At 37.4% G+C, this 27852-nt stretch overlaps 3 protein-coding genes across 3 annotated transcripts; 2 read left to right on the forward strand and 1 right to left on the reverse strand.

Moving 5' to 3' along the window:
* Window positions 1-1653: 1653 nt before the first annotated feature.
* On the reverse strand, window positions 1654-8936 carry LOC103996123 (plant cysteine oxidase 4). Its single transcript, XM_009416960.3, has 6 exons — window positions 8821-8936; window positions 8160-8369; window positions 4887-5050; window positions 4536-4683; window positions 2109-2309; window positions 1654-2019 (listed from the first exon to the last, which is right to left on the reverse strand). The coding sequence occupies exons 2-6, from the start codon at window positions 8257-8259 to the stop codon at window positions 1904-1906; spliced, it is 729 nt and encodes a 242-aa protein (XP_009415235.2). The 5' UTR covers window positions 8260-8369; window positions 8821-8936; the 3' UTR covers window positions 1654-1903.
* A 4038-nt stretch (window positions 8937-12974) lies between these two features.
* Window positions 12975-14852, forward strand: LOC135646103 (CBL-interacting protein kinase 5-like). The gene has a single exon (XM_065165256.1). It carries the CDS (start codon window positions 13223-13225, stop codon window positions 14678-14680), a length of 1458 nt encoding a protein of 485 aa, XP_065021328.1. The 5' UTR covers window positions 12975-13222; the 3' UTR covers window positions 14681-14852.
* A 5460-nt stretch (window positions 14853-20312) lies between these two features.
* LOC103996486 (shaggy-related protein kinase eta) lies at window positions 20313-27539 on the forward strand. Its single transcript, XM_018830910.2, has 12 exons — window positions 20313-20550; window positions 21436-21522; window positions 21619-21678; window positions 21753-22025; window positions 22103-22177; window positions 22265-22321; window positions 24680-24820; window positions 24912-24962; window positions 25055-25150; window positions 26152-26235; window positions 26440-26541; window positions 26931-27539. Exons 1-12 carry the CDS (start codon window positions 20329-20331, stop codon window positions 27024-27026), a joined length of 1344 nt encoding a protein of 447 aa, XP_018686455.2. The 5' UTR covers window positions 20313-20328; the 3' UTR covers window positions 27027-27539.
* Window positions 27540-27852: the final 313 nt, after the last annotated feature.

Genomic DNA, 27852 nt, shown 5'->3' on the forward strand with positions numbered 1-27852 from the left:
TGCACGTAGAATGGCTTTAATATAGTTACAAGAGAGAGTTGCACTGAATTTTGACTAGAGTATAATATTTTAGCACTATAGAAGTCATACGAATCTTGTTTTCATAAGAAAACATGACAATCATAAAATTTAACTAAAGTAGAAGATTTACATGATTTTCATTGCACCGATTCAAAAACATGAAATTTCAATTTACCATAATATTTTAGCAATTTTAACATTAAATAAGTCCTATGAAAATTGTTTAAAAACAAAAACATACGATAAACCTAATTTTGCAAGAAAATGTGAAAGTGATAATGTTCATCGAAAATGATTGGATTGCATTTCTTTTTCATACCATTTTGGAAACATAAGATTTTAATATAACTTAATGTCTCCTAGAAAAGTTGTTTCCACGTTATGTCACAAAGAAATGTTATAGTTACAAATTTTATGAAAATTAGAGTTGGTACGATTTCTTTGTACCATTGTAGTAAAGACACAATATTTCGATTTAGTATAACTTTTTAGTACTAGAAAAGTCGTATGATTATCATAATTTGGTTTGATGAATAAATTACTTAAATAATTAATCTAATTAAAATCTAAATCATATGTTTTAAAATAATATTAAAACCAAGACAATGATAGTAAACTCACCTTCATATGTATATAGAGCCAACGAGTGAGGATCCCTCTGCAACGTTGGCTGGAGGTCAACGACGGAATCAGTCTCTCCGATCCCTAGGGGATATAATTTGTGGAAAGCAGCCATGGCAGCCAAGCTGACGATGAAGAGGAAGACGAGGTCCGACGCTTGTGGTTTGCTTCCCAAGTACCGCCTGCAACATTTCATATAAAGAATTAATTGCACGTACACACACTGCAAATGGCTTAATTTGTAGACAACCAAATCCATGCAAATGGATCACTTACCATACAAGAAGATTTCCATGTAATGATCGACTAAACAGTCTATTGTCACAGCATAGAAGCATGACATGCCCTCGAAACAAAGCACGTGATCCAGGCTTCACCGAAGAATGTCATAGATGCTGAACAATGATCTTTATATAACATAAGCTGCACACCTTTGGAAAAGTCTTCATATCAGCCTTGCTCCGACCAATACAGTATTAATGCTTGGAAAAATCCCTACCACGGCTGTATACTCAAAATCACAAACGAAGGCAAAGAAACCATATTGAGAGAAGAGGGATGATTAGACCACCACAAAATTTTGCCAACCCCTTTGTGATAAGTGTTTTGGGAGAGTGAAGTGCTGAGCTTTGAACAAGCAATGTAAAACCCATTGATCATACAATGATTTGCAGACTACAGGATGAGCACAAACAAATGGAAAAGAATAACGGATAAATATATACCAACACAATAACGGATAAGTTACTATTTCATGCCATTAACCACATGACCTATATATAGGTCAGAAAGGCATTGTCATTCTTCAAGAGAAAAACCACCACGGAAGCTGCTTGCAGATGTTAATGTGGAACGTCAACAATCCATCACAATGTAGCTAAGATCCGCTGCATTGTCACAGAGATTTGAGATCCTGATCAAAATACTAGGGATGATCAGCAGATAAAACCATACGTATCACCTGAATGAAACAGGGAAAGAAAACATCAAACAAGAATGCCGTCCTGCAGGTAAAAGGGCAAACCACAGCAACAATCACCTTTTGTGCTTCATGCATTTTGAACAAGAAAAATTATACCAGATATCTAGTGATGTACAACAAGCTTCCTGACTACAATATACATTAGGAGTCATTATTTTGGGGAAAAAAAAAAGCTTCAGAAAAAAATCATATGACAGCAACTAAAGAGATCCACAGCCAATGCTTCCCTCCCCCTGCTAAAGGAGCCACTCTGAATTATATTACAGTGGACTGATATCATCAACTATTGACGATCTGGCCCTTGTACGGCCCTCTTCTGACGATAAAACTTTCCGGTGGTTGACACTCTTCCAACCAAATCACATCTGAAGCCTTTATTCCACTAGGCAAAACACCTTCAATGAAATCATATAAAAACAAAAACTAGGCCTTAGCTCAGTATGGTCATCAGCAAAAAGAAAGGCATATTCGATAAAAATTATACCGGATGAATCTTTTCTTGACTTCTTGAAATAAGAGCAATGTCGCCCATCTTTTGATGAGTATGGGGGTGATAGAACATCGAAGAGAGCACAAGGAGTTATTGCCTTGAAAGAATGAATGTTGCCACCACTTGTAGGATAAAGGATTGTTGTCCCACAAGGTGCAGTCATTTGATCATCTCTAACAAGCTTTGCTGGTCTAGCTGGAAAACAATAAGATGGCTTATGTTTATTAGGATGTAGTTGTCGAATGAAACTAATGGTACTAAAGCCCTACTTCTGTAAAGCCAACAATTCAACAAAAATATACATGAAATTATAATTAGTCTACATAACTAAGGGTTGCTTGAATAAATTAGATAAGGAAACAATGAAATAGAGCCTGATGGAATCAGCATAAAAAGAACAATGATGTATGAAATATATCGGCCCAAACAAGTCACAAAGAAAAAATATTGGTGATGCGTCAAAGAGCATGGTCCATCTTTTACAAGGATAAGAAAGACTCAATACTGAATTAGTCATGCAAAAAGCTTCAGACATTGACCTTCATATAAAGTGAGTAAGTCATAGAAATGATAAAAAAAAGAGACCATTTTTATTATCTGTCAACCTCTGATAGTCTGATGTATTCATCCTCAAGTAGAATCTTCAAATTTCAAAGCAGCCCTTCAAATCAATGATCATATTATCCCTCTGTTTTGCTGCTATGGCTGAGATTTGAAACTTATTCCTCTTATCTCCTAATCATTCCAAGATACAGATCAAATAAATCAAGGGGTCATGAAGGATATGGAGAAAATTGCAAAGTTCAGCTTCTTTCTCTTATTATAAACCTAGAAAGAAAGAAAGAGTAGCATTTTAGAAGGCATACCCTTAAAGCCTCAATGCCATCTTAGGCATACTCTTCTGATAGTTCAAAAGCTTCCACGCAGATTAGCATCTCATATTCAACATAATTTGATGTTTTCATAGAATAGTTCATCTAATTATCTTAGGTCCTTTTGAGCTTTGTTCCTCAGAAAAAATGCTCATCGGAAGATCAATTTACATATGAAGTTGGAATATCGAAGACAAGCTTAAAGCTCAAATATCCTAACTGAGTAAAAATAAAATATCCTCACAAAAATTGCCAGTTATCCAGCACAAAAATATCCTCACAATATTAGCCAGTTAGCCAGCACAAAAATATCTTCATAATATTTGCCAGTTAGCTAGCAACCTTGTTATGGAATTTGTTATGATACAACAAACAAAGACATCCAACGCAGACCCATAAATGCACCAGTTTGACAAGGCAATCCTATTTAGACTAGTGGCAAAATAAGACGTCGTGGAATACCTAAGAATGCTTTACTAACCATAACAAAAAAGAAAATTGGTGGCTCTTGTTTAACTAGTGATATTGTTTTCAACAAATCTCAACACTAGAAACAATTTCCATCAGAAATCATGAATCCGATACATCTTTATCCTTCATGTAAGTGGGAAGTCATGCTTTTGAGTTTGTCCTGAAGATTTTCCACACCATAGGAAAGGATGTATATCATACAGAAATATGATTTTGAGTAATTTACTTCTAGATTCATTTTCCCATATAGTTACTTAGTTAGCCTAATCTTTGACAATGACACATATTCGCCTCTCTGTAATATGAAATCATTCTCCAGTACCAGTTTGTTAATAAAGAGACTAGATGTCCTTTTTGTCTCACTTAGTCAAGAATAAATGTTGCATAACCTGTCATTGATAACAGAGCAGTTCTACTATTTTATCTATCAAATAACCATCAAGTCTTGATGAGTAAACTCTAAGTTATAATGAAATTACTTTTCAAAATTATGCCTTTATATGTTTCACCGATAATCAAAAGAAATGTATCATGTAGTAAGTGTTGTATTATGATCTTTGCTTTATTCTAAAACACCTTATTGAAATTGATACATCTTGCACATCCTTTTCATCAATCTTCAGGTTTAACTGTGCTTGTCGAAATTATCTACTTTCACATGATACAGATTGTGACATCTGGACTGTTACCATCCGTACCATGCCTGCCTAGCATAAATAAGCCAGCAAATTGAATCGCACAAAAGTCTCGTTTCTTATATATGAACAAAGCATTGATTATATCATTAATGCTGATGAAATATGGAGTCCAACATATCTTTATTATAATCATTAAGTTACCAGATCATGCAAAATCAGCCTCTAGATAATTTTAGATGTTTCTAGACTTCTCTTACCAAAAAATGTTGAAGATAATTAGCTGTTTTAATTTCTATTACATCTTTTATTTGTAATAGAAAAGAAGCAAACATTCATTCCAAAGCATCTCTCGAGAAGAAGAGCCTACATTTAGTGAAACAAGCACTGACTTTTTGAAATGGCTAATGGGAAACAAAATCTAGAGGACAAATGGCACATACCTTTGGATGGATCGATGGGTTCTTCTGTATCAATCCAGTCATATGATTTGACAAGCATTGTCCCATATAGAAGCTTGCTCAGCACAGTCATTCCTGGATGGTTATGAAGTGGAATAACCGATGAAGGTGGCATGCAAAATATCCCAATCTGCATCATAATTAGAGAACAACCTGGACAGCATCACTAAAAGATATTTATGGTAATAAGTCATTCTTAAAAAGATAGCTTGGACTTCATTCTGTCCAGGAGAACAAAACAGAGATATTTAGGATGAGTTCAAAAGGCTGCAGTATATCAAGCCGATAACAACCTTAGATAAAACATACTCTAGCAAATGATCAAGTACTTACAGAAAAGCTTTCACACTCATGTATATGTAGATATTTGATAGGAGGTGGATATTGGTTACTCCCATTACGCCCTTTTCTCCCATTTGTACCATGCATGGAAACTTTCCATCCTCGTGCTATCTGAGCCTCGTGTTCAAGTCCCACATCAGAAGGTTTAATATCATCTGGAAAAGTAAAAGTGAGAATTGGAAGAAGCTAAAATTGAAAAGGAGATTTTCTTGCACGGAAATAAGCCACCCAGAGGAGCAGCTATATACATGCATATGACATGATTTATACAAATGAACCAATTTGGTCATTCTAGAAAGTCGGAAAATAGTTACCATTTGGAAAACCTAATCTAATGTAGCAACCAACACATACACAACAGCAAGCATGTGCTCCCAGATACTTGAGACCCCAGGAGCCATAAATTCTTTCATTTACTATCACAGTAACAAATCAGAATTTTATTCAAACAAGTACTTAAGATTCAAGCTAAATATACATCCATAATTGACTATTTGAAGGCCTTCAAAGTTATATGCCCTACTTATACCCACAGAAATTATCAGGTACTAAAGAAATGCATGATAGTAACACAACAATCAACTAAAAAGAAAAAAGTTTTGAATTATATGTCAAAGCATTCTGCAAGATCTTGAAGAATGGTAGAAAAACCTACAAATCATAGATCAAAACAATAGGTAAATGGTTGAAATCCGACATGTCACACATGGTACAAAGCAATAAAATGGTTGAAGCATCACATATATCGATTACAGGAAAAAACTCACAATTTTTCACATGAATCCAATAAAAAGAGGAACTTCTGTTTACTGCTCAGTAACAAGATCAAAATTAGGTGAATGATCAGGAAGCACAAATAACTACAATCAGAGAAAACAAGCAGATAAAATAGATAAAATTTCTACTTCATAACAAACAAAGATGAAAAAAAGGACCTCCACAGAATGTAAAAGGCTGGCTAATAAATGGAAAGCTTGATCTTAGCCATTGCAATTTAAGCTCAAGCAATCATGGGGCAATCCTGCAAAATTTTCCTGAATTTGAGAAGGGAAGGAATGAGAAATTCTACTGTGGGAAGCAATGTCAAAAGGAAAAACTAACCAGATGAGTCGGTAGGACAAAACACCAAGCTTCTTATACATTGCCAATTAAGAGAATGACATGGCAAGACTACCATTGTAATGGAAAATTTTATAGGACAACTAGGAGCTTCTAATCAAGGGCTCAAAATAGTATATATTTTCAGCCTCTGCTCTCCCAATTGATCAAACTTGCCATGTAGGCGAGGCTTTCCTTTCCTGATCTGGTCAGAACTAAAGTAGTTTAGTTATTGCGTCAATTGGTTTAATAGTCTCCTCTGACAAACAATATTTTTGTTGTGCGTGGATCATTCCATATTCCAATCATGTTCTTTGTTTATGAAATATGATATCAGAAGCATGTCAATAGGCATATTCTTCAGTTATGAAAATATGATACCGAAAGAGTGTGTTAATACGATAATAACAAACAGAATAGCCTGTTACAGAATAGAAGGAACTCAGACAACCCAAGTGTCCACTGTTAAACAATTTCAGAAGTAATAATCAAAGTGGTTAGTCCATACAAGTTTATGTGCTTCCACCAATATCTTTATGTTATAATCCATTGGCTTAATACTCAGGCTTGTAGTGATGGGCTAGGATGTGAACCCCAACAATTTCACCTGGTATCTGTTATGAGAATAGGTGCTGGTGGAGGTCAAAACAATCCATATCAACCAAATCCAAACCCCCAGTACTCAACCTCTTCCTATTATCGGTCGAAGGTAACAATCATCAAGACATAAGCCTATCTATTTTTGTGTAGTGAGACCGACAGAAAATGGTAGTGAATTTTATAGAGTGATCATCTCTCAGTTTTGTCATATGATAAGAGACTATGAATATCACCGGGTTGCATATCAACATGAAAAATATTTTTGTTGTTATGTTAGTTATGCATGTTACGTCTTCATCTATTTGACATGTGGTATTGTTAATAGCTTACTGTAGTTCTAACATCAAGATAACTCCTTTATTTTCTGTCCAATATTGTTGCTTACTACAAAGTTATCAAAGTAGCAGCGATAGACTCCAGGCATAATCAGAAGTTGGATCGGTTGTTTTATTCTTAGATGTTTAGCTATAAAAGCATTTTGGTTTCCTTTAAGATGGATGAGCATTGAATGAAATTTTTAAAGAATAATGAGATTATTTTACCAGCAAAATGGTCAACCACCCAACAATGATTCATAAATACTCATGAACACTAGTTTCAAGGACTTCTAAACTTGTACAAGTTAGTACAAAAGAACAACCAAATTGGCCAATAAGAAGATGAATCTGCTACGAGCTTGTAATCGCAACCAAACATTACAATGTCTTCTTCCAAAGATTATTTTTGCACGTAAACTATATTTTATCTGCAAATAACTAGATAAAATTAACCACATAGAAAAAGGATCTACAAAAGCATCCAAAACATATTTGTAATCATGTTATGTGTACCAGTGGTAATTCTATTCCACACATATCGATGTAGTTATAGCTGATAAATGAGGATAAACTCAGTGGCTTCCTTATTAGTGACTGGTGCTGGGACTGGATGCAGAAAGCAGAAATGGGTGGATCTAAAAGGTGATAATTAGTAGTGAAAAAAAAAATTCTAGATCCATAGTTATCGCGTAGAACCATATTTCATGATCAGAAAACATAGAATATGAAAAAACAGAATGCATGTAAACTTGATTAACTAGTTATTTTGGTTACAGGAAGCTAGACTTACACCACCCGACCAAGCATATATAAAACAACAAATTCTAGCAACAACCGGTTTACCACATGCTGTAGTAGAACATCTACTTGCAACTTAGAAATATGACCCATTTATAAAATGCCAGATATTATGGCATTATTAACATCATGTAACTAAGATGTTCTAAGGAAGAAAATATTTAACAATTCAGTACATCGGACTTCAGCACATGTCATCTGCTAACATGAGGAGAACTTTATCGACTTTCAGAAAAGGTACATTGCCCTCAAAAACTGACGGATTATTTCAGTTCAATATATTTGTAAGTAGCCTTGTATTCTTGTCATTTAAAACAAGATTGAATTTCAAGAAAAAGTAAAGCCATCATATATCAGTACCAATCAGGCATTTGCAACACCCATAAATGTTAGTTCCTTTTTTTATCAAAGACTAGCAAACAAAAAGTTATAGTGAAACGACTGATCTCACCTAAAACAGACCGCACATGTTCAAGAGCTTCAGCAGATATGGGTCCATTATCAGAGAACGACATTTTACAGGCATCATATAATCTTTTGATTGCAGGCATACTGCAGGATGGGTCAGGTAACCAAAAGACCAACCAACTGTTCAGCCGGTGCAATTTATCAAACAAGGATCTCAAGTCACCCTGATCAAGATGTACGAAACCTCATAGACCTGTTCATCAATATAAAAGGTATTAAAAAACAGTTTCACTTACGACAAGCATGTCAAGATTTCTTAAAAGATGTAAGCGATCTACGTCCGGTAAGCTTTGCAAAGAAGTATGGAGCTATAACTAACGACAAGTTGCAAATGGATAACAGAAGTACAGGAAAATCAATGCAAAATAAGTCAGTCACTGCGCACTAAAATAACCCTAACCCTTAAACATTAAAACGAATACAACTATCACAGAACCCCTACCCATCAACGCGAAAATTCCCCCAACAATTCCCCAGACAGCGTGAACAGCCACGAGAACCAGAATAAATGAAGGAGGTAATTCGAATTCGCCAACAGCCAAAAGAAAAAGGAAATAAAACACCCGATCCAGGGATCTAATCATCAAAAACAATACGAATTCAGACTCCAACCCATAAAAGCGTCGAGTATGATCCATGCTTACCTAGGGATTAGGGTTTAAGCGCCGCAGTTGCCGGTGAGGATCGGAAGAGACGAGACGGGATACTCTGAGGTGAAAGCGCCCGGGTTGCGTTTTGAGTAGTTGGATCGGGATCATAAATATATAAATATATAAATATATATATATATATATGTATATATATATAATAATAATAATAATAATAGTCTCAGCACGTGCTAGCGAACAGAGTCTCCCGATTCGTCGCTACGGCGAAGCCGAGTATGTGCAAAATGACGTTCTGATACCCGGTTAAGAGAGCAACCGTGTCAACTGTTCCAGAAGATGGCCCACAGAAAAGTAAAGAGACGAGTCATACGGCGGGTAGATTATGGAGTGAAATGGAACGGGTGGCTCGAAGGTATTGCTCTATTCGGGAGTCTAGTCGTATATATGTACGTCTGATGGTGCGCTCCAAGCATCGAGCGACACGTCACTCTTGACGTCATCTGCGGTTCGGCTGCTTCGGCTCCGCCGGGCGCCATCCAGCGTAGAGTACCGCCCACTGGTTTTTCGAAACCGCCTCTGATCGGCTGCGGAAATCTCGGATAGACGACACTTTTAGCACACTTATCTTCACGCCACTCGTCACCCTGGAACCCCACCGCTTCTAGTAAGCGGGCGAGACGAAGAGCGTGTGCATTAGTTCACACACCTGATCGATGCCTGGTTTTGGAGTACTGCTGGGTAATCCAGACCACACCTCGGCTCGCCATCGACTTCCGTGACATCAGCCAAAGTGTGCGGGGCGCATCACAGGAGCCTGTTCCCTGCCTCGGGCTACACAGCTGAGCTCTGCGTGGTTCGGCTGAGTTCGGTGCGAGGTTAAGGTAATACAAATAATTATTACTATGAATAATTATCCTTACTCAAATGACCAAATTAAGTGGATGGCGAAGGAATTTTAGGGTTAGCAAAAAAAGATATAAGAGAATTTTAGGGTCAGTCAACTCTACCTAAAGCATTATTATTTTTACATTCTCTCACGTAAACTTTAAATAATTTATCTTATATTTTTTTAATTCTTTTAAACATATTAAAGAGAAACCTGATAGTATTTAAAGTATTACCTCACGTTATCTATGACATCATAATTTAGGGATATTTTATTTATAAAATAATTAAAACTTTAATTTATAGTGTTTCTTTCCACTATTTTTCATGATTCATTGTCATATTGATTTAAGGAATCTAAAACTAAGCGATAATCCCTATCAAATATAAATATATGGGAATCTTATTTCTGAAGACTAACAATGTGTCATTTAAATTCATCCTCTAATAACAAATATCGAGACCATAGATTAATTACCCTATCAAATTCGTTTAATCAAAATCATTGATCGAGATATTTAAATTAAGAATAATAATAATATCATCATGAGATCCTTATAAATTAACTTTAATATTATTCACTTTTGATATGGGACCAATCAAGATGTTATATGTATCCTTCATTAGTTTTAGTGGGGATATATAATTTCTTAACTGTGGATAGAAAAAATATCTAACCATTAGTTCACTAATCTTCAAAAGAAATCGTTTTACTTTCCCTCTCTACAGTGATATATAAATAATCATGATCATTTATTTATATTCATTTAAATAATATAATAAATTATTATTAAGAATATGTATGATATGTTATAATATATCTATTAGTGACTCTATACTATAAGGGGCTTATAGTTTCTTTCATACGTTACACTTTCAATATGGACTACTAGTATAGTCATATATACTATATCATAATATTTATATTAATATCATAAAATTAATTTTTTAAATATAATAAAAAATTAATAACCATTTTCTTTCTCGGTGTCATGAGATGAATGTCATGTGTTTTTGCTTAGACAAATCCTTGGCCAGGGTCATTCGGATTGAGAGAGAAATGGTTCTCTAGGAGAATCCGATTAGAGTGAGACTCGAGTAGAAACCGTATGGGTCTAATACCATGCTCGGTATACGGTCTCTAAGATATTAGATGGATTATGGACTATAGTTACATAGTAATTGAGGATATACATGTCGAATGGATTGGATTCCCTTGTATCATATGGGGATTACAACGTAGTGGCCTAGTACATCCATAGTCAATGAGTTGAGTGAATTATTATGTAGATAATAATCCATTGAGTTGGAAGAAGTTCTGACAAGTATGACTCACGACCAGCTCGATATTGGGCTTAGAGTGTCACACATATATGGTAGACACTGCGATAAGTAGATGTTCGAATGTGAGATATTCGTCGGAGCCCCTATATTATTGGATATCTAATAAACCCCTTAATTATCGTATCAATATGAATGAGATCTAATAAGATCCAGTGAGAGATTATTGGACAGACATCCACTAATCTAAGAAGCTTGGGTAGTTGGATGGAAATTCAACACCCAATAGGATAGGATCCATTAGAGTTAAGTTAGTAGGAGACCTCTATAAATTAGAGGAAACTGGTGATTTATAGGCCAGAGTCTTTTTTGTTGTCTTCTCCTATTCTCCTTCCCTTCTCCACCTAAGATCAGACATGAAGTTTTGAGGAGCGTCATCGTAGCCCTACTATGTGGATCACCGCTAGAGGGGAGGGTGCTTGATTCAGGGATTGATTCAGGGATATACGATCTCCCTAGATCGTATATCCCTTCTTCACCTTCTTTGCATTCTCCTATAAATCTACATGGATTCAGGGATATACGATCTCCCTATATAACACAATGTATCTAGCACGTTGTTTTCTATTTCGCGGATTTTTACATACTAATCTATACTAATCTTTACATGACGACGAATATATCTTTGGGAATTGGGGATTTTATACTAATCTTTACATGACGACGAATATATCTTTGGGAATTGGGGATTTTATACTAATCTTTACATGACGACGAATATATCTTTGGGAATTGGGGATTTTGTTTTCTGTTCTTCCGTTGCGCATATCTTCACACGCCGCCAAAGATTTCCCAACAAATTTAAATTTTATTTTAAATTTAAATTTATTTTATTTTCACACATAAATATAAAAATATATTATTTATTTCTTATAGTTCACACCTAATAATAGAATATGAACTATTAACTTTCTAAAAATTACATTACTCATTAGAAATAAATAAATAAATTAGTAAAAAATTTAACTTATCCATATGGTTAAAAATTAATTTTTAATTATTTCCTTAATCATACTATATAAATAATAAAGTTATTAATTTAAATAAAAAATATATTATTTACGATAATTAATCTTCTATCAGTTTTAAAAAAACATATACAAACAATATTGTGTATCTCAAAATTAAATCATTTAAGCTTTGATATAATTTATCATGGGAAAAGCACCTAAAAATATTTAAAATGTGCAAAAATACAAACCATAAAATTGATAAAAAAAAATATTTAGACACTACTTACTTGAAGTAACCAAACCATTCGTTATGTGAACCAAATTATATGTACCATTTAGTTAATCTTTAACTCAAGTATACATCTTCTCATTGATCTCTAACATAGATCTCGCAGAATTTTTTCATCATTTAAAATTATTTCTAATACTTCAAATATCTTTTTATATCCTCTCCATCACAAAAAAAAAAAGATAGATATATGAGGTTTTTATAAATTAAAAATTAATTTTATTTATTTGGAACTCTTTTCCAGAACTTATCATCCAAGAACTCCGAAAATTATATACATATATATATATATATATTATTGATAGAAAAAAAAGAGAGAAGAAAAAATGGAGTTACAGGTCACTGATTATTTTTTAATAATTGATGATTATTAAATTTCATCCATTCTATTTTCGATTTATGTTTCTTATTAAAAAAAAAACCTCAATTAAATTACAGTAGAAGATTGGGAGAAGTTACTATAAAAGATATTTCAGTGTCGTAACTTTTGACTTGGCCTTTGTGTAATTACATCCATTATTTATGCAAATCCAATTTAAGTGGGTCGGATATAAATGCTTATCGAACGGATTGGTTGTAACAAAAGTCAACGATTAGAGACATAAAGATAGGCATTTTAGTGTCTTAACAGTAATCTCTGACTTGGCCAACATCGTCTTCCGTTATCCTTCTTACTTCCTTAAACCACTCATGTAGTTCATTTCATTCAGTAGGGAGTTTGATGCAACGTGACAGATCGCACTCCCCAAGAATAGCGTTCCACCCTCACCGTATTTAGCCATCTCATGTGTCCCCCATCAATTCCAACCTCTCGTTCGTTAAGGATCCACCACCACCACCACCACCCCTCCCTTCTTCCGAGGAAGTAGTCCCCGTATCCTTGCCCCAAAAGGCCTTGGTGTTTGTGGCCTCTCCGGCCGCCACAATTCCCTCGCATGCAGCTGCGCCCTGTCCATCTTCCACTTGTTGAATGTCGACTTCTTCTTCTTCTTCTTCTTCGGCTTCTTCTTCTTCGGTGATGGAGAAGAGGGGCACCGTCCTCTTGCAACGGTACGAGCTCGGACGCCTGCTGGGGCAGGGGACGTTCGCGAAGGTCTACCATGCGCGCAACGTCGCCACCGGGCTCGCCGTCGCCATCAAGATCATCGACAAGGAGAAGATCCTCCGCGTCGGCATGATCGACCAGATCAAGCGCGAGATCTCGGTCATGCGGCTGGTCCACCACCCTAACATCGTCCAGCTCTACGAGGTGATGGCCACCAGGACCAAGATCTACTTCGCCATGGAGTACGTGCGTGGCGGCGAGCTGTTCAACAAGGTGGCCAAGGGCCGGCTCAAGGAAGACGTGGCCCGGAAGTACTTCCAGCAGCTGATCGCGGCCGTCGACTTCTGCCACAGCCGCGGTGTCTACCACCGCGACTTGAAGCCCGAGAACCTCCTGCTGGACGAGAAGGGCGATCTCAAGGTGTCCGACTTCGGGCTGAGCGCGCTGGGCGCGTCGAGGAGGCAGGACGGGCTCCTCCACACCACGTGCGGCACTCCCGCCTACGTCGCGCCGGAGGTCATCACCAAGAAGGGCTACGACGGGTCCAAGGCCGACATCTGGTCCTGCGGCGTCATCCTCTTCGTGCTGTTGGCCGGCTATCTCCCGTTCCACGACTCCAACATCATCGAGATGTACCGCAAGACCAGCCGAGGAGAGTTCAAGTGCCCCTACTGGTTCCCGTCGGAGGTGAAGAAGCTGCTCGCCCGGTTGCTCGACCCCAACCCCACCACCAGGATCACCGTCTGCAAGCTGATCGACAGCCCCTGGTTTCGCAAAGGATACAGAGCAGTGAATCACCAGCTGCGAATGAAGCGAGACGAAAGCCTGCGGGACGTGCGGGAGGCATTCGCCAGCGATGCCGACGAGGAAGAGGAGAAGAAGCAAGCGACGTCCTCGTCGTCATCGATCAGGCCTGCTAGCTTGAACGCGTTCGACATAATCTCGCGGTCGTCTTCGTTCGACCTCTCGGGGTTATTCGAGGAGGAGAAGGGCCGGAGGGCGGAGGCCCGATTCGCGACGCAGAAGCCCACCGAGGCGATCGTGTCGAAGCTGGAGGAGATCGCGAGGACGGAGAGGTTCCGGGTGGAGAAGAAGGACGGGGTAGTGAAGCTGGAGGGCAGCCACGAGGGGAGGAAGGGGCAGCTGGCGGTGGAGGCAGAGATCTTCGAGGTGACGCCGGCGCTGTACGTGGTGGAGGTGAAGAAGTCGGCCGGCGACACGCTGGAGTACCAGCGATTCTACGACCAGGGCCTGAAACCTTCGCTGAAGGACATCGTGTGGGAATGGCAAATGGCGGATCAGTCGCCGCCGCCACCGCCGCCGCCGCCATCGGTGCTTCCACCACGGCTACCGCCATCGTCGCCTCGTGTAAAGCATCAATGATCGAGTGGTTTCATGAAGTCGTCATGTCCTGCTTTGCGTGCCCTGCGATATATGCGGCGTGTTAATCACGCTTGCCTTCATGCATGTTCGAATAGTTGTAGGCATTAATTCATGTGGGTGTTTCTTTTATTTATCTTCGAAAGCTTCTCCATATGGCATTAAATATCCATATAATTCTGCCAAATTATATATATATATTGATGTACTTTTTTGGATAAGTTAATATCAATTATGGAATCACACATTTCTATTAATAAACACTTTATTTTATTATAGAAAAAGGTATTTTTGGATGTCTGATTACCGTTCACTGCCAATTCACGAACGCAGTAACTATGTGGATTCGATTTAAACGGATCGGGTTGTATCAGTCCGATAAATAACTGGACTGGATCAAGGTGTGTCCCGTCGACACGTATGATAAACGGATCTCGGCCCAACTCGACTCGACTCCACCCGACCCGTTACGGGACTTTGTATTCTTCCCTCGCTCGGAGATTTGGGTCAGATCGAAATCTCACGACCCTTCTCCGGAAGGCGAATATGGCGTCGGGCAGTGGAGGCATCGATATGCTCTCCGTGTACAACGACGAGGAAGAGGTAGAGGAGCGGAAGGTGGTCGTGGCAGTGGGTTTGGTGGATTCCGGCGCTGACGATGCCGATGGAGGTGACGGGGATACCCCGCCCAACCCAGCATTTGAGGCTAAAGTCTCGACCCTACTCGATCGCCGTGATGGCATGGATTGCGAAACCTAAGGAGCCCCATCGCCCGGAGCCCTACGCCCCCGCCGCTGCTCCCCTCACAGTTGCAGTCTTCACCCTTCCCCGTCATCTCCCCTTCTCCTCCTCTGCGGCATCCGTCTTCTTCTCTTTCGGAGCCTGTGGGCCTTCAGAGGATGAGGATGTTCGTCGTTAGTTTACGATTCTTATGTCTTGTTATATCTCGTTCAATTTAGTTGTCCATTCATTCTATCTGATGCCGAAATGATGGTTTCTGCCTATTCTTGTCACGATCTTTTTTCTGGTTGTGTGAGGAATCGATCCTTCTTTTTTTCCCCAATAGAATCTGAGTGGATTTCAGACTCTAGCTTTCTGATTCAGCAAAACATTGGTTTTTGCAGGAGGGAGAGATTTTAAGCAACGGTCGTTTCATGCTCAGAGAGGTTCAAGTAGCCGATGGTAATTTGATTACACACTTTTTTTTGAAGTAAAATAATGTGCAAAATCATCAAGAATCACCTCATTACATGTTCACTTTACCGAATTAAGCCTTATGTAAATATGTTTGGAAGTCCATGTTGTCAGTGTTTCTGCAGCAACGATCTGATCCTTACTTTTGACTAAAATGAGTTTTTAGAGGAATTAAATTGACTTTGCCAACGTATTATCCTTCACAGATTTATTTAATTAAAGAATATTATGAAAGATTGTGAAAAACATGCCTTATTACATGTTTGCCTTGCCAAATTAAGCATATCATAAATATGTTTAGAAGTCTATTTTGTTGGCGTCTTTGCAGCTATGATCTAATCATCACTTTAACTTAGCCAATGAGTTATCTTTCACAGTGGTTCAAAAAGAGCTCTGAAATTGGTCAATGCCTGTGGTGCTAAGCTGTTCCTTGGCAGCTGAACAACTACTGTGATAAATGGGTCCAGTGTTCTGGGTTCCAGCGCACAGGGAAACATATGCAATAAGTAAGCTTTTCAAGAGCAAAATTTCAATATTAATTTAGAAGGTTACAAGTGCGAGAAACTTAATTAATTATTTACACCTTGTTCTGAATGTGTGAATTTACAGGTCACTGTTCTTGTTGTCGCTCTGTTTTACATAAGATATACAATGTTTAATTCAATCAAATATATATTTGATAATTTATTTTTTTCATCATCATGATACAGTCCATATCAGTCAAAACTTTTTGATACTTAAAACTTGAAAATTACGATGATGATATGCCCTTATCAAATACTACTGTTACACAAGAATCAGTTCCTTGTACTTCATGATTCCTATATCATTCTCCCTTGCGATCTTTGCTTGTTGATATATCTTCAGTATAATTTAGCCTGAGACACTGATTGATTGATTGACTTTCCAGTTATAATCTCCTTAACCCTTTTTTTATGCTCCTCAAGTAGAAGAAAAGAAAAATACAACATGAGGAAAAAAATACAATTAAGAAACATACTTTAAGGATAATTAATCATTTATCCTTTCCCTTTTCTGGAAAGATAAATTTTCTGATTAATGCTGGTAAATATTCAGCCTTCTTCATAATATATACTTTCGTTTTTGTATAATAATGGAACTTTCTTGTAGAAAATAATCTTCAAATAATTCAACCTTATATTCTTCCTTTTCCTAAGAATCTTCAAGTAAACCTAAATTTTTATTTTTTTCTTTTATTTGATTTCTTTTGTCTTCCCCTTGGGCAATTTTGATAACCAACTAGGATCTTTGGACAATGTTGCCGTTTGGCAACTTAAGACGTTTTTGTCCTGAACTAATAAAACTTATTCAAATGATTAAATCAAATTGGTCTGCTTAAGATGAAATAGATGATGGGAGAGAAAGGAGCTGATCTATACTAAGGAATCAGAGGTTGGATGTTAAATAACATTGGTTGCATATCTTACACTAGATTGGGAAGGAATTGCTCAGGGAAGAGATATGGTGTTGTTCAAACTTCAAAGTGTATGAGGCTTGTGTGGGATTGAGTCAGAAAGTTGTGTCAATTTATTCAGTCCAGTATTTGTTCACATCTAATCGATCACCGAAATGTAAATATATGGTTATTTAGGGGCATTGCTTTATAATGACAGGGAAACATGATGAAAGATATTAAATGTTAAGAAAATTTCAATTATTTTTCATTTGTGTATGACGTGCAGATCATGTGTAACATTGAGCTGAAATGGCCAACACATCTGATATGCTTTTCATGCACATCTCAGCTGACGTTGTCAGTTCTTAAGAAGTTGATTACATCTAGTATTTTTTGTTGACACATCTTCTTAGAAGCTTTATAACTAATTAGCTTTCTTATATTCACTAGTCACCAAGTCCTCTGGTTTCTAAGTTTTATTGCCTAGCAGGGCTGCATAACTATTCGGTGATTAATGAAATCTTTCAGTGTATGAATGGAGAGATTTGATTGATCTTAAATGTTTGAAGATTTGACCTTTTCTTCTTCTGTTTGAATATGCTGGTATAACATCAATTAGGATGATCATATTTGTTCAGGTTCACTTGGGCCAACAAGAAGGCTTCAGATTTGGAGAGAAAGATTGCCATGTGCAGTTTATGCCATTTAGGATATAAATATGAACTTTCCACTTTTCAAATTGCAAAGTTAGTTTACGAGGAAGTCCATCATCTTGATCTCCATAGGGAATAGCATAACTGTTTTAAATACTTAAAAAATAACTCTAAAAATGACATTGAAATGAAAAGGATTTTGCGCTGATACATCTTAAAATATTTGCATTTCATGTGTTGAGGATTTCTTTTATTTGTTTGTGGCTTCATGCATTACTTTATATGTTTAGTTGCTTGATGATACATATTTTTAAGGAATATCCTTTTTGACATTCATTATTGGTCATACAGTTCATTTTTCTGTCTGAATAGATTTACATTTTTATTCCAAAATTAATCTAACAATTATAATGTTTTCCTAGGGGATTAGAATTTTTTTTTTTGAAAATTTGCCTTTTTTATGCACTTATGCAGATTTAGAGAGGATTGTATTGTGTTGTCTCGTTAATTTTTTTGTAGGAAATGCAGACGATAAAACACCACCAGAAACTGTCCACCTTATAATTGCCAAACACTCAGCTAGAACTTCTGCAGCCTTATGATTTTTCTGAACAACCTATATCTGCCAATGGATGTTACTCTATATTATATTGATAAAGATATTCAATATGTACAGTGAAACATGCACTAGTCAATTCCCTTGGATATTTACTGCATGGTTAAGTACATCAATAGATTCCTTTTTGTTGGATGTACTGCAATGGATGAACACTTGCAGATCACGTGTGATTCAAAGGCAATCATGTTGGATATCTAAGCTACTTTTTTTAGTCTCCTTTCAGAGTCTAAAACAGAGTTTGGTGGTAAAAGATTTACTGCAAATCATTCAGTGTATATCTTGTTAATTAGATGTTATTTATTGGAAAATTTTAGAATATTAACCAATTATCTTGTAACTATTTAATGGTATTTTATGTATATGATTCCACAACTTGTTTGCGTCCTATTGGAATGAGAATATTATCAGAGAGTATTTATATTGTTGCCATGGTTATCTCTGCTTGTCTAAATCTGTATTATTTTTCATGATCAGTTTGTTGAAGGCAAATGAAAATTACATATAATTAATTTGATATTTCATTTTCTTTAGTGACATTGATCAACCTAAGAATGACTACACATTACTACACATAAATCATTGAACCCGTGGTACAAACAAAAATTTCACAGGGTAGGCTATGTGGTCTTGGATGGCTTTTAAAAACCTATTATCTATTAAATGTTTGCTTAATCTATGCGTTTTTTCCGGTTTCATTTTCTTCCTAATTCCGTCATCTCTGGTTCATGGTGGGTTTCTATGAGGGTTAAATAGAGAAGATTGTGGTAGGGTAATACCTCTTTGATTAATCTGGAGTTTCTGAACTATGGATGTTCCTTTGCCTATCGGGACCTTATTAGGCTAAAGTAGTAGTTTAGTTGCGACATTGTTACGTGTTCTGCTCAGTTCATCATTGTTCTTACTTCCGAGTGATTCTGTAGAATTATCCTTTTATATCTGTCTTTCTTCTAAATTGTTAATGACCTTTAGAATTGCTAAAGAATTCTATCTTCTGGTGATCACTTTTGAATTGCAGACAAAAAAGAGAAGAGAAGCAAGAGAAAAAGGCAAAAGATCATGATGGGATTAAAGGTTTTGGAGACCATTAAAAGGTGTTTATTCATGCATTAACAGTTGCATCTCAGTGTCAAGCGCTAAGTATTATCAAATCACTTCTACTAATGTGCTTAACCTTGCAACTAAACATTCTAAAGATGGTGGAAACTGTCTTCCCTAACCTACAGATGTTTCTTTTTTTTTTTCCTGTTTCCTACGTATTTTGTACAGAATTATTCCTTGCAAACCAATTTGTTTTGTTGTAGATTCAATTATTTTATGTATACTTTGTTTCTAATTGTTTTCAGAAGTAACTTTGTCTAGAGTGGATTCTATCGCTGTTATGTATTGTTTTAATTATAAGTCATTTGGAATACAAGTTAAAATGTAATGGGCTAATCCTTACTCCATTTCCCAACAGGCGGGATCGGGATCGGGATCGGGTTCGCTAACAAGCAATCGGTGGATCCGATAAGAGTTCTGCTTCAGACTTTGGATCGGGTTCCGGTATTTGTAACCCGACCCATCTCGTCGCAGTTGTTGTGATGCGGCTTGCTGATATCTACTCCACAAGGTAAAATAATAATAATAACGACATAATTAAATATAATAATGTTAAATCTATTACGGTAAATATAAATAATGGTCACTAAGTCGAATAATACAATGTGTCGAATGTAATAATGATTAATTATTAATAACGTAAGAAAAGATTTGGAAGTACGTTGTCTACATGTATTTTCGTGTTGGAGCGTCTCAAGTAGCAACTACCCCCGAGAGAGAGAGAGAGAGAGAGAAGAGAGAGGGGCATCCGTTCCTACCTGGAGCGCCGCCCAACATGACTTCGCTGCCGTTGGGACCTCACCACCCCCCGCCCCCGCCGGGCCACGACGCCGCGGCGGCAGCGAACCTTACCCTCGCGGTCCCTCCCCGGGCGGAGATGGCCGACAACAAGGTCGCCCCTTCCCCATCTCACCTCATCCCGTAGATCACCTTCTCCGTTATTTCGATCTGGGTAGCGTTTTGGATTGCCTTGCAATCTCGGCGAATGATTCCCATCTTTGAGGGATCGTTATTGGTTGCGGAGCGGTTTCCTTGTTTTCGTTCTTTGTTTTTTTCCCGTCGGAAAAGCTTGATCTCATCCTAAGAACCAGTGTTTCTTCCTTTTCTCATCAGGACCTATGCTTGGCACACTGCGATTTCTGTTCTTTTAGATCTGCTTTATTCCACCGGTCTTGATTTGCGTGAATGTTCTCTTTTAAGTTTTTTGGTGTAATTGAACTTGGGTTTTGTCTTCGGATCTCCTCCTTCGTGTCCGCTTAGGGTCTAGAACGTCTTGTATTATCTTGATCTCCGATTTGGTATCAAATCTATACAGGAGAATCTTTTCGTTGCTTATTTAGTCTATTCAAAAGGTTTGTGGTTTGATCTTATCTCTAAAGTTGGCCCTTTCTGGTGTGATAGGTTCTCCTGTTTCTATTATTTTCGCACGAGATATCTTCTTCTGTTCTTTCACCTGCTTGGCTTTCTGGTTGCGTGGTATGCAGTCTATCTATTGTTTGCTTGACGAGAATGATGATGATTTATTCTCTCCTGAGCAGTCTTCATTTTTCCGGTGTCATATGCTCCGTTTGAGACTCTTTTGTCGGTCCACCCGATCTGTTGATGCTTGAAATGCTAAATACAATGGTTGGTGTTCGTCTTCTCTTGTTGCATTTTGGAATTTGGTTCCTCTGCCAAATAAATTTGGACTGCTTCCTTTCTGCAACCATTTCATGTTTCCTTGCCTTGAAACGTTTTAACAATTTCCATTAAACAACTTTTCAACGACTTACCACAGCAAACATCTGTTGTTGGCAAGAGTGAACAAGTAACTGGTCATGTCATCTCCACCACCATCGGGGGCAAGAATGGTGAACCTAAGAAGGTTAGAAGGAAAATGTACTGTCTCTAATGAAATCATGTGAGACCTTGAGTTGATGTTATAGTTTACATGTTATTTTGCCTTCTATTCGACATGCAGACCATTAGCTACATGGCAGAGCGTGTTGTAGGGACTGGATCGTTTGGAATTGTCTTTCAGGTTTGCTACTGAAGCATTTTTATAATTGTGGTGTGATATTGTGCTCTATATTCAAACATGGTTGTCCTTGACAGGCCAAATGCTTGGAAACAGGAGAAGCGGTTGCCATAAAGAAGGTTTTACAGGACAAAAGATACAAAAATCGTGAGCTCCAATTGATGCGCTCAATGGATCATCCAAATGTGATACCTCTTAAGCATTGTTTCTTCTCCACTACAAGCAGAGATGAGCTTTTCCTTAATCTGGTCATGGAATATGTGCCTGAGACTCTGTATGGTGTCCTAAGGCATTTCAGCAATGGGAATCAAAGGATGCCACTTATCTATGTGAAGTTGTATACATATCAGGTATTATTGCCAGATTTCTTATTTAGAAATCTTTAAGGACATATTCAGTATAGTATTTAATTGGACAATTTTTGCAGATATTTAGAGGGCTGGCTTATATCCATACTGTTCCAGGAGTTTGTCATAGAGATGTGAAACCACAAAATATTTTGGTAGGCTTTCATTTTCCAAATTATTAGGAAGCTGTTATTTTGTTTGATTAAATTGTTTTAATTATATAGTAGTTGCACATTCTGCAGGTAGACCCTCTTACTCATCAAGTCAAATTATGTGATTTTGGAAGTGCAAAAGTTCTGGTATGTTATATGTTATACTTTCAATGAAAATGCAGCAATTTTATTTTTATTCTGGCGAATATTTGTTTGTAGAAATGAGCAGGACATAACGACAAGTGGTGATAATTGCTTCCGAATCCACCAACTAGCCTACTGACGGCCATAATAAACAGGAATAGAAGAGTAAGATTCTAGTTGTGTGCTTGAAAGTTGAAACCAACCTGCCTGTAACAAAAGAGTTCCTTATGGGTTCTTTGACTTGGTGTACCAGAAGTCGAGCTTAATTCTCTTCTATAGTGCTTAATAGGATTTTGTCTTTTCTAGTCTAGGTACTTGAACAAAGATATTCTATTGAATACAAGGGAAACAAATGCCCAAAACTTAGGTAGTTAGTGTTAACCAAGGATTTAATTTCGAATGATATTGATTGTATCGAGCGGTACGTATCGATCTGCTAGCAGACCGATACGTGGATTGCCCGCTACCGGATGGTATCAACTTGGCCGCGACAAGGGAAGAAGAAGCATCGAGGGAGAAGAGAGAGAAGAAGAGGGAGAATCGGGAGAACCTCGACGCTTTCCGATCCGGTGCCGCCCTCCCTCGATGATCCCAATCCAGGAGGTAACGGAGAGGCGGTTGCTCGGCTTCTTCTTCACCGAAGGCCAAAGACATCTACGACCTTCAACGTCTTCGTCGAACGTCGTAGATGAGGAGAAGACCACATTCTCCTTGTCTGACGCAACGAGGAGAAGAAAAGGAGGTGTCGTCGTCGAGGCAGTGTACGCCTCCTTTATATATATATATATATATACACACACACACACACATATCGAGCGGTACACCCTAGCATACTGCTCGGTATGCTCGTATCGTACTGTATCGAACAATGCTTAAAACATCAGTACGATACAAAATTACGAACCTTGGTGTTAACAGTTTTTTTTTCCTTCAACTACCTAAGCCACTCATTCTCGTTGTATAAAATGGGTAATGATGGTGTAAATTAAATGGGTATGAATTTACAACTTTAACAAAATTGTATACCAACCAAATATTGGGATGGGGGATCTTGAATTGCGTGTGAGTCATTCCTCTCATTACCTGACATGTTGCCACTTTACGCTGTGATTAATGTCTTATCTAACTGAGAGGAATGGCTTCATCTTAAAGAAATTGGTTAAAATGACATTGCATATTAGTTGCAAAAAAGATCAATGTGATCTTGTTTCCATTAAGATCTGATTCAGCTGTTTGATTTTCATATGCAAATATTTTGACTGTTTGTTACAAGAATCTCAATTTTTTGCCATCTGATTTTGGTTTCTCATTTGTAGCCATTTTGAGATTGAAAAAAAAAAACATACGGAAAATATGTCCACAGAATTTAGTAGACATGCACTGTCATGACTGATGATATGAGCTGACATGTTCCTGGCTTACTGCATAGCCAATAGTTTAGCTTATATGCATTTAGTGCTTGGTACAAGTTTCATGGTCAAACAAATTAACTGTTTTCAAAATTTTTGATATATTAACTCAACGGCTGGCTGTAAAGAATGTTACTAATTAAGGACTAACCAACACTTAATAATATATTATTTTGATTTTAATACTGCTAATTTTTATTTATTTGAAATTATTGTTATTGTTTTGAATTTTGAGATTTTTTGTTAATGTGATATTGTGATTATGTAAGATTTTTTTTAAATTTAATATCATATTTTTATTTAAATAATTATATTAATTAATTAATTTATATATTTTTATAGTTTAGTACCTCGTTTCGCTCGGGTGAGTGCCTGGACGAGCACCTAGCGCCTCGGGCGTTTTTGCACCTTGGCGTCTTTTGACGCCTAGCGCTTTTAAAATCATTGGTCATGATATGTTGAAATATGATATTTTTATTGTCCATGTTTATCCATAAAGTATAGAAGAAAATATGATATATTGTTGTCTTATGATGTAATCCTAATCATCAATTACACATAGTTCGCCTGGTCAGTGAATATGATATAGTACATAAGGGTGCCTTTGCATGAGGCTCCCACCGATATTAGGTCTATGATGGGTCAATGCACACAAACTACCCTTGCAACCACGAAGACTTTTCCTAGATTTCCACTGTTTGTATATTCAAACCAACAAAGAGATGTACCCTTCCAGTCCTCATCGTGGTTTGGGTCATAACATTTCTCGTCTTCTACTAATTGAACTTTCCTACCACGTCAAGTTGAAAATTTTCTTACTGTTATGCTTTCCACTGCATGTATATTCGACTTTATGTTACTTTACCGGCAAAGGAATTTGCCCTTTCATCCCACTTCTTGGTTTGGGTTCTAATGTTGGCCTTGTTTTCTATTAATTGATCTTTCCTACCAGGTGAAGGGTGAAGCAAACATATCTTACATCTGTTCTCGCTATTACCGTGCGCCAGAGCTTATTTTTGGTGCAACAGAATATACAACGTCAATTGATATATGGTCAGCAGGTTGTGTTCTTGCTGAGTTACTACTTGGCCAGGTAAACATTGATGAAACTTAGTATCCCGTGACAAATTTCTAAAGAGTATTTCCAAATTTTAATCATTTCAAGTTGTACATCTTTTTGATAGCCGTTGTTTCCTGGAGCAAGTGCTGTTGATCAGCTTGTCCAGATTATCAAGGTATGGCTTTGTCGTCTGCTTAGTTTTTCAACTGATCTTGATATTGTTTGATCTTTAAAATGTACAATATTAGATGAAGTGCTTTAATGCAGGTTCTTGGAACCCCAACCCGTGAAGAAATTCGGTGCATGAATCCTAGCTATACAGAGTTCAGGTTTCCTCAGATAAAAGCTCATCCATGGCACAAGGTCAACTGCATGCATTTTTTTCATGGTTATGTAGTTTTTCTTTTCTTGTAAGCCATATCTTTGAGTTAACGATATACATCAACAAAGGTGCTAGTGGATCACAATTATTAAACTTGCCTTGAATGAGCTGTAAAGGACAATATCGGGTGACTAATTTCAGAGTGCTCTGCTATGATCAGTTCTATCATTTTACTTTAGAAATGACAAAGGTCCACTGTATGTAGCGATCTAGATCATGTTTGTGCGTATTATTATCTTTAAAGTTTAATCTATATGTTTATTTTAGGTCTTAACGATAAAGATTTTGCATCAACTTCCTGTGGAAAGTAGCAATTTCTGTAGGATAACAAAAGAAACTTTAGCTGTGTGGAGTTCCCTGTATTTCTAAGCGAAATGTTCATCTCTTAATCTTTGGACTTTTCCATATGTGCTTGTACATCTTTTGTTTTTTTCACTCTGGGTTCAGTTCTAGGGAATGTTTGGCACAGGTTTACAAAGTGTTTAGGCATCCTCTTTTGACATTATTGCTTATTAGGCATCAGTTTTCAGCAGTTTCTTTCTGATGATAGCTTTTATATCCCCTTGTTCACTCAGTTAAATGTTGATCCAAGAGTTGGGTTGAACATTATCCTAGAGGAAAATAGATGAGAGGGTGTCAATAGAGGAAAATAGCACCGTGTCCTCTCTTTTTATCAAATTTGAGTATATTTTTAAGGATGTATATAAATTATTCTGGTTAATCTCTATATATTAGGTGCAATAAAGATGTCCATCATTTCTTGAATGTCATATTATATATAGTACAAATCCAAAAATTTATTTGGGGCTTGTGGGCTCCTTAGACCTGCTATTGAATTAGTAGTTCACTCAGCCAGATTTTCAGATTCAAGTACTGTTAATATTTTCCTAGTTTTCTGTAGCTTAAGTTGTTTAAATAGGTTGTTGCCAGCTTCATGCATAATATAGAAGTGCTAGTAACTATAACATATTGTGATTTTCAGATTTTCCACAAGCGAATGCCTCCAGAAGCTATTGATCTTACATCACGCCTTCTTCAATACTCTCCTTGTTTCCGTTGCTCTGCAGTAAGTATTTTTTTTTGTCATTTTCAAGTCAATAAAGCAGCTAACGACTTTCTACTAGATTAGAATTAAAGCTTATTATAGTTGTATTTGTATCCTAGGATTTGTAATTATATGATCCTCGATCACATTGATACATGTATCAACAAAGTGGAATTTTGTTGGTTTCTCTTTCCCCCTCACTTTGTCAATTTGGTCATTGTGCAGCTGGAAGCATGTGCCCATCCATTCTTCGATGAGCTACGAGAACCTAATGTGCGATTGCCAAACGGTCGCCCTCTGCCTCCCCTTTTTAACTTTAAGCAAGAAGTAAGCATGCTAAATTTTTGAAGCTGCATCTGCATGTATTGGTGGTTGTTGGCATGGTGCACACAACATCATGTACTTATCATTTGTAGCACACAGATGCAATACCGATCTCTATATACTGGGGTGCACATGGCATGCACATGTTTTCTTCCGGTAGACATGCACAGGAGTGCAAACCATTTCTTTGGTCCAAGGACATGCAAGGCCCTGCTTATGGTGATTTGTACTTTGTAGATCGACAAGGGTTGGGATTGTAAAAATGACTGGAGGCTCGGGGTTCTGGTTGTTATCTGCAGCTATAGCATTTAGGCATTCGAACAAACCCCAAAAACCAGCATAAAAAAATACTAAACAGCAATTGACATTAATCGACTGCTTTGTTGTTGCAGTTAGCTGGAGCATCACCAGAGCTCGTCACTAAGCTGATTCCAGAACATGTGAGGCAACGATCCGTTCTCAGCTTCTTGCATCCAGTTGGAACTTAAACAGAAAACACTTCCCAACCATTCTCAGAAGGCAGACAGAGCCTTAAAATAGGTTTTCATGCCTGTGAGAAAGTTTAGGATAAAACATGGAAGCTGACGAAGGTGTAGCTTCTGGACTGTTTGGCGGATCGTTACCCGAGCTTTGTTTTGGGTGCTGTACAAGTGTGATTACTCAGGATCATGCTAATGTAAAATGATGATTCTGAGCTAAGATCAATGGCTAGAGGCATGGTGCAGGTTTTTTCTTTTGCAGTGTTGTCTGGCTGTTATTTTCCTGCTGCTGGGCTGGTTATCTTTTCTTGGTTTCTATTTCATAGCACCAAGGAATGATAGCTTTAAGGTGAATGAATTCTGTAGCCTGTTGTGTAAATGAAATACCTAATCCATGGGTGTTTGGTGGTGTGGAGCTGGAATTTAGATATCCATGTATTGCCCCAGTCGATACATTTCTTGTACTTGAGACTGCTAGAGGTCTTCTTTTTTTATCTACAAGTGGAAGGACCTATTCATTTATGAACATTTGTGCCCTAACTACTGCAACCGATGACAAAAACCCACACCGATGTCCTTCTCCCAATTATATGCAGATGGCTTTAATTCCTATGCTTACGTTGCTGACAAGATGGTGTACCTGTCAACTTCAACCATGGTTTGGTAGCCATCAACCACTAGCAATTGTCCCTTGCGTTGTGTGAGAGATTTTTTAGCTTTTGTCATTGCCAAAGTTGGTTGGTGTATTAGTTGCATGTCCTTTTGCAATTAAGATGCCTAGAGACAGCGAGCTATTACCTCATGCTTGCCTGTCCTTGAGTGTTATTTGATGATT

The sequence above is a fragment of the Musa acuminata genome, chromosome BXJ3-8, assembly GCF_036884655.1.
Source record: "Musa acuminata AAA Group cultivar baxijiao chromosome BXJ3-8, Cavendish_Baxijiao_AAA, whole genome shotgun sequence".
Taxonomy (NCBI): domain Eukaryota; kingdom Viridiplantae; phylum Streptophyta; class Magnoliopsida; order Zingiberales; family Musaceae; genus Musa; species Musa acuminata.

What these genes read in the sequence shown, in the direction of transcription:
- LOC103996123 (XM_009416960.3), bottom strand. Translation starts at nt 8,259, where the DNA reads ATGCCTGCAATCAAAAGATTATATGATGCCTGTAAAATGTCGTTCTCT. An exon ending in ACATGTGCGGTCTGTTTTAG is followed by an intron (nt 5,051 to 8,159) that starts GTGAGATCAGTC and finishes TTACTTTTCCAG; the next exon opens with ATGATATTAAACCTTCTGAT. An exon ending in GTCAAGAAAAGATTCATCCG is followed by an intron (nt 2,020 to 2,108) that starts GTATAATTTTTA and finishes ATTTCATTGAAG; the next exon opens with GTGTTTTGCCTAGTGGAATA.
- LOC135646103 (XM_065165256.1), top strand. Translation starts at nt 13,223, where the DNA reads ATGTCGACTTCTTCTTCTTCTTCTTCTTCGGCTTCTTCTTCTTCGGTG.
- LOC103996486 (XM_018830910.2), top strand. Translation starts at nt 20,329, where the DNA reads ATGTATTTTCGTGTTGGAGCGTCTCAAGTAGCAACTACCCCCGAGAGA. An exon ending in TTGGAAGTGCAAAAGTTCTG is followed by an intron (nt 22,322 to 24,679) that starts GTATGTTATATG and finishes CTTTCCTACCAG; the next exon opens with GTGAAGGGTGAAGCAAACAT. An exon ending in AGCTTGTCCAGATTATCAAG is followed by an intron (nt 24,963 to 25,054) that starts GTATGGCTTTGT and finishes GCTTTAATGCAG; the next exon opens with GTTCTTGGAACCCCAACCCG.